The sequence below is a fragment of the Echiichthys vipera genome (genome assembly GCF_963691815.1).
Source record: "Echiichthys vipera genome assembly, chromosome: 4".
In the NCBI taxonomy this organism is placed as follows: Eukaryota; Metazoa; Chordata; class Actinopteri; order Perciformes; family Trachinidae; genus Echiichthys; species Echiichthys vipera.
The window spans coordinates 31,975,848-31,990,460 of record NC_139829.1 but is presented as its reverse complement, the minus strand read 5'-3'; the positions used below and the strand labels follow the sequence as shown (position 1 = coordinate 31,990,460).

Below are 14,613 nucleotides of genomic sequence, written 5' to 3'. Positions count from 1 at the left end.
CTCTTCTTTAATCTTCTCTGTGAAAGACTTGTTGTGAGAGGAAGAGGAAGGGCAGCATCCTGCTCATCTCGGGATGTTGATTGCTTATTATGTAAAGATGAAACGGACCTTTTGTCTACATCATTTGTTTTTGCTCCCTTTTTACATGAGCTGGAAGTGTGACCGCTTAACAGCAGATAAAAGGGGGGGGGGGTGCAGGGTGCAGGGTGGAGGGTGGGGGGTGGAGCAACGCTCTATGTAACACGTAATTGCCACACCCATGAGGTGCCATCACCCAGCTCCTCACTCCTTAAACACAACACCGCCGCAGTAATGAGCCACATTAAAGGCAGACGGCCCTGAAACGCGCTCGAGCTCTTTAGGACCTGGATGTGGAATTGAACTTTGCGCTTTTTTTTTTGTGCTTTTTCTTTATATTTACGCATGTGTTGAATCATCATTAGTGGTCCTGTTGCTGCGCCCAACCACAGCACACAGAGAGAGAGAGAGCGAGCTCAGGGAGGGGGTCTGCTGGAGCCTGATCCCGGGGACACAGAGGGCTCACAAAACCTGGACCTATACCCGAGCAAAGGCGCACCGAGCCGCGGATCCCTCACACTCACCCCGGCGATGCCAACGCAAACCTGAGGGGCTGCAGAGGATGGATGGAGCTGGTGGTGCTGGAGCTGGTGGTGCTGGTGGTGCCGGTGCGCTGCGCGGGTCTTTTGGAGAGCTCTTCGGCACTCAGTCAGCCGGATCCGGGTTCTGGTCCGTGTGAGGGGAACTGAGTGAGTGGGTTGTGTCAGAGACTCTGTTGGATGGACAGGTCGGGAGCGCACACGCGACACTGTGGCAGCTCCGTTGGGCTCGTTTACCGCATCCTCCCGGGATTAACCCGCCCCAAGACGCGCTCTCCGCACCGGATGAGATAAAAACCGGAGGATGTACGGAATCAACCGGCGCTGCGTTTACATGTAAGGCGCCCGCAGACCCGTGCAGACCCGTGCAGACCCGTGAGTGCCACATTATGACCCTTTTTATTTATGGTAACAGCTTTTTATTTCCTCTTTGTTCCTGCAGATCGTTTCATTTCTTCGTGCTGTGGTGCCACGCGCAGGTAAGCGCACTTTATACCATATTTATTTATATTTATATTTATATAAATACTTAAATTTGACTGTTTCTAAGGTTTGAAAAGCGCTTAAATGTTTGGGTAAAGGGCTTTAAACAGCTTAAAGTTGTAATTTCATTGCGTTTCTTTCACAACAAATAGCATCAGAGTAGAAATAATATTAAGTCTGAAATGAAAATGTGAAATAATCATTTTCAGTATGTGTGTATTCATAGAAATGTGTTATTTTACTACAGCTGTAAAGTGCATTTAAAGTCCATTTAAAGGTCATTTAAAGTGCATTTAAAGGTCATTTAAAGTGCATTTAAAGTGTATTTAAAGTGCAGTTAAAGTGCAGTTAAAGTGCATTTAAAGTGTATTTAAAGTGCAGTTAAAGTGCATTTAAAGTGCATTTAAAGTGCATTAAAAGGTCATTTAAAGTGCATTAAAGTGAATTTAAAGTGCATTTAAAGTGCAATAAAGTGAATTTAAAGTGCATTTAAAGTGCATTAAAGTGCATTTAAAGTGCATTAAAGTGAATTTAAAGTGCATTAAAGTGAACTTAAAGTGCATTAAAGTGCATTTAAAGTGCATTAAAGTGCATTTAAAGTGCATTTAAAGTGCATTTAAAGTGAATTTAAAGTGCTTTTAAAGGTCATTAAAGTGCTTTAATTTGACCTTTGTACAGGTGTAGGGACCCTGTATTTAAAGTAGTATTAAATTATTACACAGATTATAAAGTAAAGTATTTATATTTATATTTTTGATTCTGATATAATAAATGATTGTTAAAGTAAGAAAAGTGGAAAAAAAACAGCAGCAGAAGTGGAAATAGCGCCCTCATGTTTGTGTATCGCAGTATATTATATAAATATATTATAATTTATATATTTTATAAAGGACCTCTAACTTCATCTGTGTGGTAATTATATTTTTATCTCATGATTTTGACTTTTTACATATTTTTATCACATATTTAAGACTTAACATATTTTTATCACATATTTAAGACTTTTTACATATTTTTAACTCATGATTATGACTTTTTACATATTTTATCACATAATTATGACTTTTTACATATTTTAAACTCATGATTTTGACTTTTTTATATATTTTTATGTCATAATTATAACTTTTTACATATTTTATCACATAATTAAGACTTTTACTTATCTTTATCTCATAATTATGACTTTTTACATATTTTTATCTCATAATTATGACTTTTTACATATTTTTATCTCATAATTATGACTTTTTACATATTTTAAACTCATGACTTTGACTTTTTATATATTTTTGTCTCGTAATTATGACTTTTATCATATTTTTTATCTCATTATTATCCGAATTTTTTATATTTTTATCTCATAATTATGACTTTTTACATATTTTAAACTCATGATTTTGACTTTTTATATATTTTTATGTCATAATTATAACTTTTTACATATTTTATCACATAATTATGACTTTTACTCATCTTTATCTCATAATTATGACTTTTTACATATTTTTATCTCATAATTATGACTTTTTACATATTTTTAAACTCATGATTTTGACTTTTAACATATTTTTATCTCACAATTTTGACTTTTTACATATTTTATCTCATAATTGACTTTTAACATATTTTTATCTCATAATTATGACTTTTTACATATTTTTATCTCATAATTAAGACTTTTTACATATTTTAAACTCAGGATTTTGACTTTTTTTTAACATGTTATCACAATTAGGACTTTTTACATATTTTTATCTCATAATTAAGACTTTTTACATATTTGATCACAAAATTATGACTTTTTTCTCATATTTTATCTCATAATTATGACTTTTTACATATTTTAACTCATAATTATGACTTTTTACATAAATTTATCCCATAATTATAACTTTTTACATATTTTCATGTCTGAAAACACATTTGTTGAATAATTTAGGGTCTTTTTTTCACGCCCCCTTGGATCTGCACCCGTGTCTGATCTGTCCGCCCTGTTCTGGTGGTTATCAGATTCACTTTATCCATATATCTATATTAAGATTAAATTCACTTTTCTTTATCTATATTAAGATTGGCTTCACTTTCTTTATCTCAGATTAGAAAGAAAAAAATTATGTATTTCATTTTTCCCTTTGCATAAAAAAGGGGGAGAATCACCCGTCTCCTAATTTTAACCAGTATGTGAGGACGCAGGGCGCAGTGACGGACCAGCTCAGCCGCAGACAGGTCCGCGTGTACCAGCTGTACAGCCGCACCAGCGGGAAACACGTCCAGATCCAGGGCCGACGGGTCACCGCCACCGCCGAGGACGGGAACACGTACGGTGAGTGCTGAACCCAGACCTGCTCCTGCTGCTGCTCACCTTCTCTTTGCAAAACACTGAAAAAATAACTTTAAAAAGATCCTTATAACAATTTGCACTTAAAAAAGTAAATTTTTCTGCTGAATATCAAGAACAAATCACTCAAAAACATCAAAAGTGTCACGCACGTGCCTTTAAATGTGACTTTTGTGAAGAAATTGAGTAAATGTTACTCAACATCTAACTTATATTTATCTAAATAAATGAAGTACAGTCTAAAACATCTCTCACAGAAAGGAAATTGTTGTTAAAAAGAAGATTCTTCTGTCACGGTGGGAGATTTTTTTAATACTTCTGTACACACAAGTTTGTACGGGTGCTTGAAATCCTTGAAAAAGCTTGAATTTTAGTGTTTAAGGTTTGCAAAGTGCTTTAATTTTGAATAATTACACTGAAAAAATAACTTTAAAAAGATCCTTGTGACAATTTAGTCGATTTTCCTGCAGAATATCAAGAAGAAGTCACTCAAAAACATCAAAAAGTGTCACGCACGTGCCTTTAAAAGTGACTTTTGTGAAGAAATTGAGTCACTTTGTTAATTTCTAACTCATATTTATCTAAATAAATAAAGTAAAGTCTAAAACATCTCTCATAGAAAGGAAATTGTTGTTAAAAGTAGATTTTCCTGCAGAATATCAAGAAGAAGTCACTCAAAAACATCAAAAAGTGTCACGCACGTGCCTTTAAAAGTGACATTTGTGACTTATAATAAGTCATAGAGTGTTATTAATAATAATAATTATGCATACACGGGTATGTTCGGGTGCTTTAAATCCTTGAAAAAGCTTGAATTTGAGTGTCTTCAAGGTTTGAAAAGTGCTTTAATTTTGGATTAAATGCTTTAAATTGTTTCTGCATTAGCTTTAGAATATAATTATAATTTAATTTATTTTCCTTCTGGTGTAACACAGCAATTGAAGTTGTTTATAACATAAAACCATCACTTTTAAGGTGATTAATTGAAATGAATTGAATTAAAAAATGTCACCATGACAGAAAAACCTCAGATTAGAAAGATAATCTGTGTTCTTATCTCTACTTTACATTTATTTCACTAAGAGTTTATTGTTGAATGTTGACCTTAAACAGTAAAAGAAGGTAAACAATAAACTCTTAGTTAAATAAATATTAAGTAGAGATGATAACACAGGTCAAATTAAATCCGCGGATAATGAAATCAAACATGCGTAGAGAACTGTACGGAGGATAAATAAAGATTAAATCTGTGTTTATCGTTAGTAAACAAAAGTGCGTGCGTCTGCCGTAAACCCTAAAAACAAGTCGAGAGATTCTTTAAAAGAAACCAAGTAAAAAATCCTCCATCAGCGTTTCCTGACAGTGTTTCCCCGCGGGGGGCTGATGTCCCCGGGCCCCTGCAGCCCTGCACCCCCCCCCCTCTGTGACCTGTATGTTAATGCAGCCTCCCTGCTGGATCCATGAAGGCATCGTCTGGCAAATTAGCGGCTGATTAGGACTCAGCCTTTGTCTCCGCAGCCCCAATACGCAAGGCTGTTGTGATGCTCGACGACCGTAACTGACTGCAGGACGTATATTCTGCTTTAACTACGGCTCTTTAATGTGGAGTGATAACATTTGTTTAGTCATTTGTTGGAGGTATAACTTCAGGAGGCTCCCTGGGTCAGTGGGCGTCTCAGGGCTCGTATTAGTTTGACTTGTATTAAAGGAGTTTGCTTGTCTCCCTGGGGTCCACATCCCAACAAACAATACTCAATACATCCGACAACTTGACAGTAAAAATGCATTTTTCCCCCCAGAGACCACAGCAATCAGAAAAAACAAGCGACACACAAACACACCACCAGCACAGCGAGAAAAGAACAACACCTGGTCTGAAAAGTTGACATTTCCATCCCCGATATACATGTAAACACATAAAGACACCATCCAGACACACACACCACCAACAAACAAACAAAAACAAAGCATCATCTTATCTGCATTTAGGGCGCACTCACACTGTGCCTCCGTACCGTGCCCAAACAGGTTTCACGGGTAAAGTCTGGTTCCTTTGACCAGTGTGAGTGCAACAGTACCGCGCCTAGGAGCGGCACGCTTGCCGTCCACGGCCCGTTTGGGAGAGGTGGGCTTTTGTAAAGCACGTTTGCACATGTACGAGCACGAGCGTGCGCACGTGTACGAGCACGAGGCCTACGGCGGTTCTGAGGTCATTTCCTGTGCGCCTGTTGGGACGTAGAAAAAAGAAGGAGGGACCATGCGCGGACATTTCAAACAATGGCGGTGAAAGGTTCACGTTGGTGTGATGCGGAGGTGGAGTGTTTACTGCAGATTTGGTCGATGAAAAGATTCAAAAACAGTCGACAAGACGCACAAAAACTCCGAGGTCTACGGAAAGATCTGGAAACAAAGCCACGCATCGCCATGACGTCATCAATGCGTGTGACGTGTTACGGCGTGATGACGTATAGGCAGCAAGAAGCATTCTCCGAGGCCCAGGTAGTGTGAGTACAAACGGGCCTGGAGGGGGGGACAAGGACCCTAAAGCACGGGGCACGGGACGGAGGCACAGTGGGAGGGCGCCCTAAGTAAGTCTAAAACGCCTAAAAAGCCTAAGTGAGTACAAGGACACACTCACACTGTGCCTCCGTCCCGCGCCCCGTGCTTTAGGGTCCTTGTCCCCCCCTCCAGGCCCGTTTGTACTCACACTACCTGGGCCTCGGTGAATGCTTCTTGCTGATGGTGTCTTTATGTGTCGATTTTTACAGTTGTGCTTCTTCGAGCATCTGCGTCAGCAAAAAGATTTAAGCCGAAGAAATAGCAACATCATTAAAAACAGAGACAGGAATGAGCGTGCGTGCGGTTGCTGGTGTCACCGCGTCTTCGTCCTGTTTGTCTTCACGCGTTTTTCCCTCCGTCTCCTTGACTTTGTCCTCTCCTTCTCCGCAGCTCGTCTCTTCGTGGAGACGGACACCTTCGGCAGTCGAGTGAGAATCCGGGGTGCAGAAAGTGGACGCTACCTCTGCATGAACCGGCGGGGGAAACTCGTTGGAAAGGTACGGTGGACACAAGCGAGGGGATCGTTGGCCTCGTGTTGACTCGAGTCAGTGTGGAACTGTTTAAAAAATCCAAAATGGAATGTGTAACAGGTGGTGTATGGACCCAATTGCAGCACAAAGGACTCAGAAACGGTGGTAAAGTTCAACGGTTTACTCAGGGCGCACTCACACTGTCCTTCTGCACCGCGCCAAAACAGGTTTTTCGGGTAGAGCCTAGTTCGTTTGACCAGTGTGAGTGCACCCGCTCTGCGTCAAACGGGCTGCGGCCAGCTGGCCGTCCACGGCCCGTTTGAGAGAGGTTGGCTTTTGTAAAGCACGTTTGCACGTGTACGAGCACGAGCGTGCGCACGTGTACGAGCACGAGGCCTACGGCGGTTCTGAGGTCATTTCCTGTGCGCCTGTTGGGACATAGAAAAAAGAAGGAGGGACCATGCGCGGACATTTCAAACAATGGCGGTGAAAGGTTCACGTTGGTGTGATGCGGAGGTGGAGTGTTTACTGCAGATTTGGTCGATGAAAAGATTCAAAAACAGTCGACAAGACGCACAAAAACTCAGAGGTCTACGGAAAGATCTGGAAACAAAGCCACGCATCGCCATGACGTCATCAATGCGTGTGACGTGTTACGGCGTGATGACGTATAGGCAGCAAGAAGCATTCGCCGAGGCCCAGGTAGTGTGAGTACAAACGGGCCTGGAGGGGGGGACAAGGACCCTAAAGCACGGGGCGCGGTGTGGAAGGACAGTGTGAGTGCGCCCTCAGACAGGCCAACAGTTCAGAAAACGGCAAACAGGAATCAGGAGAGGAGAAGCTAAACTCTTGGTCAGGGACAGAAGGGTCTATTTACCAGGCTGCAGACGAAGCAGGGATTCAGGGACGGGCAAAGTCGGTACGGGGAAGACAGGCAGAAGACCGCTGGAAAGTCTCGCATGGCATAGAACAATCTGGCAGAGGAGTGAGTGTGGAGCTGGTGATTATGTGCTGGGCTGATTGCATGTGATGAGAGGCAGCTGTGTGCACAGGTGAGTGATGAGGTGGGTGTGGCTGACAGGCTGAGTGGGGCAGAGGCAGGAGCAATGGAAAACTACTGAGGGCTGGATTACTGAACTGGGACAAGATCGGAGTTATAGTTTGACAAGCAGGGGAATTGTATATATATATGTAAGTGATTGCATGAAATCATCTCAGTTTTCATTTGTCATTCCCCTTTATTTAACTTATTTAACCAGGAAAATTCCCGTTTACTTTATTTAAAACCCTTTATTTTAAAGTCCTGGCAGCGTAAACGCACGAGTTTCACATTTAAAACCAAAACAACACACAACTAAAGCACGACACACAGCTTAAAAATGATAGACCAACAAAATAAAACAGCATTTAAAATGTAAAATGTATTCAAAAAGTCCTTAATCCTGCTTTTGAAAGGCTGATGAGGGATTCCAGTTTGAGTCAGTACGAGCGTTTTTTCTTTTAGTCCCAAACAATCAGAGTTAATTTAAGAAATAAGGTGTTTGTTTATAATCATACCAGCTCTGTGAGTGGACACCAAGCTCTCCAGATAGCACCTCGTCCTCCTTTCGAGAGATTGTTGGTTCGATCCCCAGCTCCCCCGGTCCTCATGTCGAAGTGTTCAGTGAACCCTGAATTGCTCCCCGTTCTGCGCATGGGTGTGTAAATGTGGTGTGAATGGTTACATTAGATGGTCTGTAGATGTCCACTGCCATCAGTGTGAATGTCTGTGTGAACGGGGGAATGTGACAAACACTGTGAAAGCAGCTTGAGTAGCCAGGGCGCACTCACACTGTCTATCCGCACCGGGCCAAAACAGGTTCTACGGGTAAAGCCTAGTTCGTTTAACCAGTGTGAGTGCAACTGTACCACGTCTAGGAGCGGCACGCTTGCCGTCCACGGCCCGTTTGGGAGAGATGGGCTTTTGTAAAGCACGTTTGCACATGTACGAGCACGAGCGTGCGCACGTGTACGAGCATGAGCACGATGCACAATGCGTGTGACGTGTTACGGCGTGATGACGTATGGACAGGCAAGAAGCATTTGCGCGAGGCCCAGGCAGTGTGAGTACAAACGGGCCTGGAGGGGGGGGACAAGGACCCTAAAGCACGGGGCACGGGACGGAGGCACAGTGTGAAAGGCGCTTTATAAGTCCATTTACCATTTGTGGGAAAAAGATCTAAATCCACATAAGAGCTTGTTCTTCCTCAGAGGGTTTGCAGTGTGTTCCTGACCTTATCAGATCCCACAGCAGCAGAAACACACACTGCTCCCACACCAGAGCCTCCATCCTTTGCCATTGTAGTCTCACAACTTGTCAGTCAACCCAGGACGTGATGTGCTGGAAAAACAGAAACCCTGATGATAGTCGCTCAGTCTCATCGGTCGCGGCTGACAGCAGCGAGGGGAAAATACCTTCCCTTCCCTTCTCCCATAATGCACTGCCTATGTCTGGTCATAAGTCAACTCTCCACTTCCTTGATGGAAATGGAAAAGATGGATTCACATATCTGGCCGACAACACAAGTCATAATAGGTCTCATCGTGGTTCAGGAGAGTAGAAACTGTGGCTGCTGTAAACAACAGCGCGGTACTTTTTTAATGACTGGAGATTAAAAAGTGCACTCAAACAGCTCCTGACTCCAGTAAACCTGAGAGACAGTTCATGAATCGATGTTATATTTCTCTTTTTTTAGAAGGATATTTCTCTTTTTAGCACTTCTGGGTAATCCGGCTGTTCAGACGCCCTTTCAAAATAAGATTTCTGGGTCCAAACCTCGTGTTTCTCCAACGCAGCCGTGCCGTGTTGCCCGTAGTTTGAACAGATCTGAGTTTTAAAAAACAACGTAAATGTCATTTTACCTCTTTTTTATGGATGAAAAATACGTCTAACTGATGAAAGAGGTGATCTTAATGTTCACATGTTCGTCCGTTGTGTCTGTTTTGTTCCAACGGAGCGTTTGGACCCGGGAATCTTATTGTGAAAGGGTGTTACATCAGACTGAACAGCTGGATAAGAACTGATGGGCCCATTAAAGTTTACTTTGAAGGGGACATGTTCTGGGTCACCCTCTGTTTGATGTGCTGCGTTTTAGCGCCTGCCTCTTTTTACATCTCTTTGAGATGTTACCGGCCTCTGGATTCAAGACACTCTGTGTTAGGTGCTTTAGAAACTGTAAAACTTGAGATATAACATGTTAACTAGTGTGTTGAAGAGGTGCTGGTTGGTACCTTTGGACAGAGCCAGGCTACTAAGCTAACTGACTGCTAGCCTAAAATCATCCCAGGGGCTTTTTTGGCAAATACACTCATCAAATAAGCCATCGAGACAACTGTTAACGGAGAAATCCTGGAGAGTCGCTAACAGTCGAATGTGGCTAACACTGGTTAGCTCGGGGCAGCACGGTGAAGGCATTCAAAGGTCTTTTTTAACCACTAATGCTGCTGAAAATAACAGCTTACCTACTGGCCCCTGTACCAGCTCCTCTCATAGTAAAGTCCATTACAGTGGATTACCAAGGTCAATCCCAAAGGAAGGAGCCCATTGGGGCTTTGTTTTGTGTGTAGGGACTCTTCTCATGCTGCTGCAGAGGTTTGCTGTTATTTTCAGCAGGACTAGTGGTTAAAAAAGACGTTTTAGCAGTGCTGCCCCGAGCTAATCAGTGTTAGCCGCATTCGGCTGTTAGCGACTGTTAGCAAGATTTCTCTGTTAGTTGTCGTTACACGAAAAAAATTGCCTCGATGGATTATTTGATGAGTGTATTTGCCGAAAAAGGAGGATTTTACACCAGAGTTTGTAGATAAAAAGTCCCAAAAGATCGCTAACATTAGCTAACATTAGCCACCATAAGCTACTTACCAGACCAAGTAAGACTGTAGCACCAAAACCCCTGAATGTATTGAACCAAGGGAGGTTTTGTTTTGTTGTTTATAACTTCAGCTTCTCATGTGTAACAGAAAGAAACCGTTGACAGTCTCACATCAAGAACAATCAGAACCCAATGCTTCTATCTGAAAACCTTTTCTTTCTCCCCACGCAGCCCAACGGCCGGAGCAGGGATTGTATCTTCACGGAGATCGTACTGGAGAACAATTACACGGCCTTCCAGAATGCCAAGTATGACGGCTGGTATGTGGCTTTCACCAGGAAAGGGAGGCCCATCAAGGCGTCCAGGACGAGGGAGAACCAGAGGGAGGTCCACTTCATCAAGAGGCTCCACACGGGCCCGCCTCCCTTCCCCAACATGGACCAAAGCAAACACTTTGAGTTCATCCGATTTCCGGCCACACGTCGGGCGAAGCGGAACAGGAAATCAGGGACCTCTTCCTAACGCGCAGCAGAAGAAACGGACTGATGACAGCTGTGACACGGGGAGGAACAGATGGGATTTTATTTTTGTATATTTTTGACGGGCAGGGGGCGGTTCAAACGCCACGGACCTTAAGTGCTATTGCTGTAAAATGCTCATGTGTAAATAGTGAAAGAGAGTAAAGAAGATGGATTATATTTAATCGTCCTGTGCGTATGTGTTGACTGGGGAAGGGCTGCGAGGGGTGGAGGGCGCAGCGCGACTCGGGTGGTTAGTGACAAGCTGCGGCGTGACTCAGCGCCTCCTATCACATGACCAAAGGTTAAAACACTGCTCAGAGGACCAACAGTGAATAAAAATACACTACTAACACCATTAAGAAGCATCTTCAAGGTTAAATCCACCTCGACTTCACATTCAGCTTCATATCTTAGCTTATTATTGTTGTTATTACACATTATTTAATGCTGGGGACACAAAACAATGCTCCGACCTCTTGGAAAATCTACGAAGTGACGTAGAAGCGGTTTGTAATGTTTGCTTTTGGTAGCTGATGAGGCTGCAGCCGATAGTCTGCTGTGAGTTTTCAATGCAACATCATCTCAGTGTGTTCTGTTAGGATGAGTAAAGGCGCCCTCCCACTGTCCGTCCATCCCGTGCCCCGGGCTTTAGGGTCCTTGTGTCTGCGTGGGTTTTCTCCGGTTTCCTCCCACAGTCCAAAGACGTGCAGGTGTTCGGTTCATTGTTGACTCTAAAATTTCTGATGTGAAATTTAGGAAGTTGAGAGGACTCTTCCTCTGAGCACCATGAATATCAGAATAACATGTCTTCCATTCAGTCCGGCGGTTTAAGCCCCTGCACGCCCACACAGGTGTTTTCAGTTATTCTGGCTGATTAGACCTCTGCTTGGGTTGGAGGTGGGGGTTAGAGGTGGGCTTTGAGGAGAATTTGATGGGAATTTATTCATTCATTCGTTCATCTTCAACCGCTCTTCCCTATCGGGGTCGCAGGGGGACTGGAGCCGATACCAGCTGACATCGAGCGTGAGGCGGGGTCCACCCTGGACAGGACGCCAGTCTATCACAGGACACATAGAGACGAACAGAGACAGACAACCATTCACACCTACGGGTGATTTAGAGTCATCAATGAACCCAACACCTGCACGTCTTTGGACTGTGGGAGGAAACCGGAGAACCCGGAGAAAACCCACGCAGACACGGGGAGAACATGCACACTCCACACAGAAGGGCCCCAGCCGGGATTTGAACCAGCTCTTGCTGTGAGGCGACAGTGCAAACACCCACAACACCGTGCCGCCCAAATTTATGAGTCCCTAAATGTCCGTCTACCACTGAGAATGATAAAGGTGAGCTTTGCAGGTGAAACAAAGCTAACAGCCTGGGGACGATGTCAGCCAACAGGGTTAACCGCAAACACCTGTGTGGGTGTTCAGGGCCATTAGGTCTGATGTACACCTGAACCAGGCCTGGGCACTTCCGATCCTGGAGAGAGAGCCACTGTCCTGCATGTTTTAGGTTTCTCTAACACACCTGAGTCTAATGATTTGCTCGTTATCAAGCAGCTGAAACTCGTCACAGTTTGATTAGTGTTAGACTCAGGTGTGTTAGACTCAGGTGTGTCAGGCTCAGGTGTGTCAGACTCAGGTGTGTCAGACTCAGGTGTGTCAGACTCAGGTGTGTCAGACTCAGGTGTGTTAGACTCAGGTGTGTCAGACTCAGGTGTGTTAGACTCAGGTGTGTTAGACTCAGGTGTGTTAGACTCAGGTGTGTCAGACTCAGGTGTGTTAGACTCAGGTGTGTTAGACTCAGGTGTGTGTCAGACTCAGGTGTGTCAGACTCAGGTGTGTTAGACTCAGGTGTGTGTTAGACTCAGGTGTGTTAGACTCAGGTGTGTGTTAGACTCAGGTGTGTTAGACTCAGGTGTGTGTCAGACTCAGGTGTGTCAGGCTCAGGTGTGTCAGACTCAGGTGTGTCAGACTCAGGTGTGTCAGACTCAGGTGTGTTAGACTCAGGTGTGTTAGACTCAGGTGTGTGTCAGACTCAGGTGTGTTAGGGTAGGGAGGAATCTAAAACATGCAGGACGGTGGCTCTCCAGGAGCAGGAAGTGCCCACCCCTGACCTAAAACTACAACTGGTGGTGGATCCACGGTAGTTGGGGCTGAAGTGAACGAGGGCAGGTGCGTTTGCGTGTGACGTGGTGCTGCTACGTAAAACCAAAGGCTGAGGGGACGCGGAGGAGCGCGAGTCATTCATCAACGACTCATCCACACACCAAAGCTCCTGTCACGCGACAGATTAGTGTGTTAGATCGACGTTATCACAGATCCCAGAGTTATTTGGAGTCCAGCCAAACAAAGTAGCTCCTCTAATGAACCTGGCAGAGAAAGACGCTCGAGCCTTAGACCGAATTAATCGTTAGAAATACGGCCGTGTTTGTGTGACTGTGATGAGAGCTATTTTTATTTTTGCAGCCATGATAGGAAGACGTTTGATAACAGGCTGGCGGGAGCTCAAACAAACCGGTCCGTACGCCACACAGAGTACCACGTGCCGCACACTCGTTTTGCCAAATTGCTTTCGTTGGCACTGCGTGTTTTTGAGGATGAAGAGAAACCAAGAGGCCGAGTCTGCGGTCTAAATGATGTTACACTCACACTCTGCTGTTTGTCATTTCCTTTCATATCCAGGGATCTTCTGGAGAGTTCAGGGGTTTCATCTTAAAACAAGAGGCATAGCTCACTATCCGTCTGTTCAGTCTGACGTAACACCCTTTCAAAATAAGATTTCCAAGGTCCAAACACTCCGTTGGAACAAAACAGGCTCCTAGAGGGCACTTTAGCACACGTTTAGGCTCCTAGAGGGCACTTAAGCACATGTTCAGGCTCCTAGAGGGCACTTTAGCATGTGTTTTGGCTCCTAGAGGGCACTTAAGCACATGTTCAGGCTCCTAGAGGGCACTTTAGCACACGTTCAGGCTCCTAGAGGGCACTTTAGCACACGTTCAGGCTCCTAGAGGGCACTTTAGCACACATTTTGGCTCCTAGAGGACACTTTAGCACGAGTTTTGGCTCCTATAGGGCACTTTAGCACACATTTTGGCTCCTAGAGGGCACTTTAACACACGTTTTGGCTCCTAGAGGCCACTTAAGCACATGTTTTGGCTTCTAGAGGGCACTTTAGCACACATTTTGGCTCCTAGAGGGCACTTTAGCACACGTTTTGGCTCCTAGAGGACACTTTAGCACACATTTTGGCTCCTAGAGGACACTTTAGCACACGTTTTGGCTCCTAGAGGACACTGTAGCACACATTTTGGCTCCTACAGGACACTTTAGCACACATTTTTGCTCCTACGGGACACTTTAGCACACATTTTGGCTCCTAGAGGGCACTTTAGCACACGTTTAAGTTCCTAGAGGACACTTTAGCACACATTTTGTCTCCTAGAGGACACTTTAGCACATGTTTCAGCTCCTAGAGTGCACTTTAGCACACATTCAGGCTCACTTTAGCACAAGTTTTGGCCCCCAGGAGCATTACAGAACATTTTTTTAAAGTTTTAAAATAGTTTAAACTCCAGTTTAATTAAGTGTTTGTACTGAAAGCTAAAAAAAAGCTTTTACCTTTGGCTGCGCAGCCTCATGATGACCCTGTGGTGCGTTTGAGGGTAATCTGAAACAGCAGCAGCCTGTAGCGCCCTCCTGTGGCGGCCGGAGCGCAGTGACGCCAGATCAGGTGGAAAGTCAGGTGACTTCAGCCCAAACAGGAAGA

At 44.0% G+C, this 14,613-nt stretch overlaps 1 protein-coding gene across 1 annotated transcript; it reads left to right on the top strand.

The window, feature by feature from the left end:
• Positions 1-921: 921 nt before the first annotated feature.
• Positions 922-10,840, top strand: fgf17 (fibroblast growth factor 17; the record flags this gene model as incomplete). Its single annotated transcript, XM_083912252.1, has 5 exons — positions 922-953; positions 1,060-1,096; positions 3,249-3,426; positions 6,391-6,497; positions 10,550-10,840. The coding sequence occupies 5 exons, from the start codon at positions 922-924 to the stop codon at positions 10,838-10,840; spliced, it is 645 nt and encodes a 214-aa protein (XP_083768378.1).
• Positions 10,841-14,613: the final 3,773 nt, after the last annotated feature.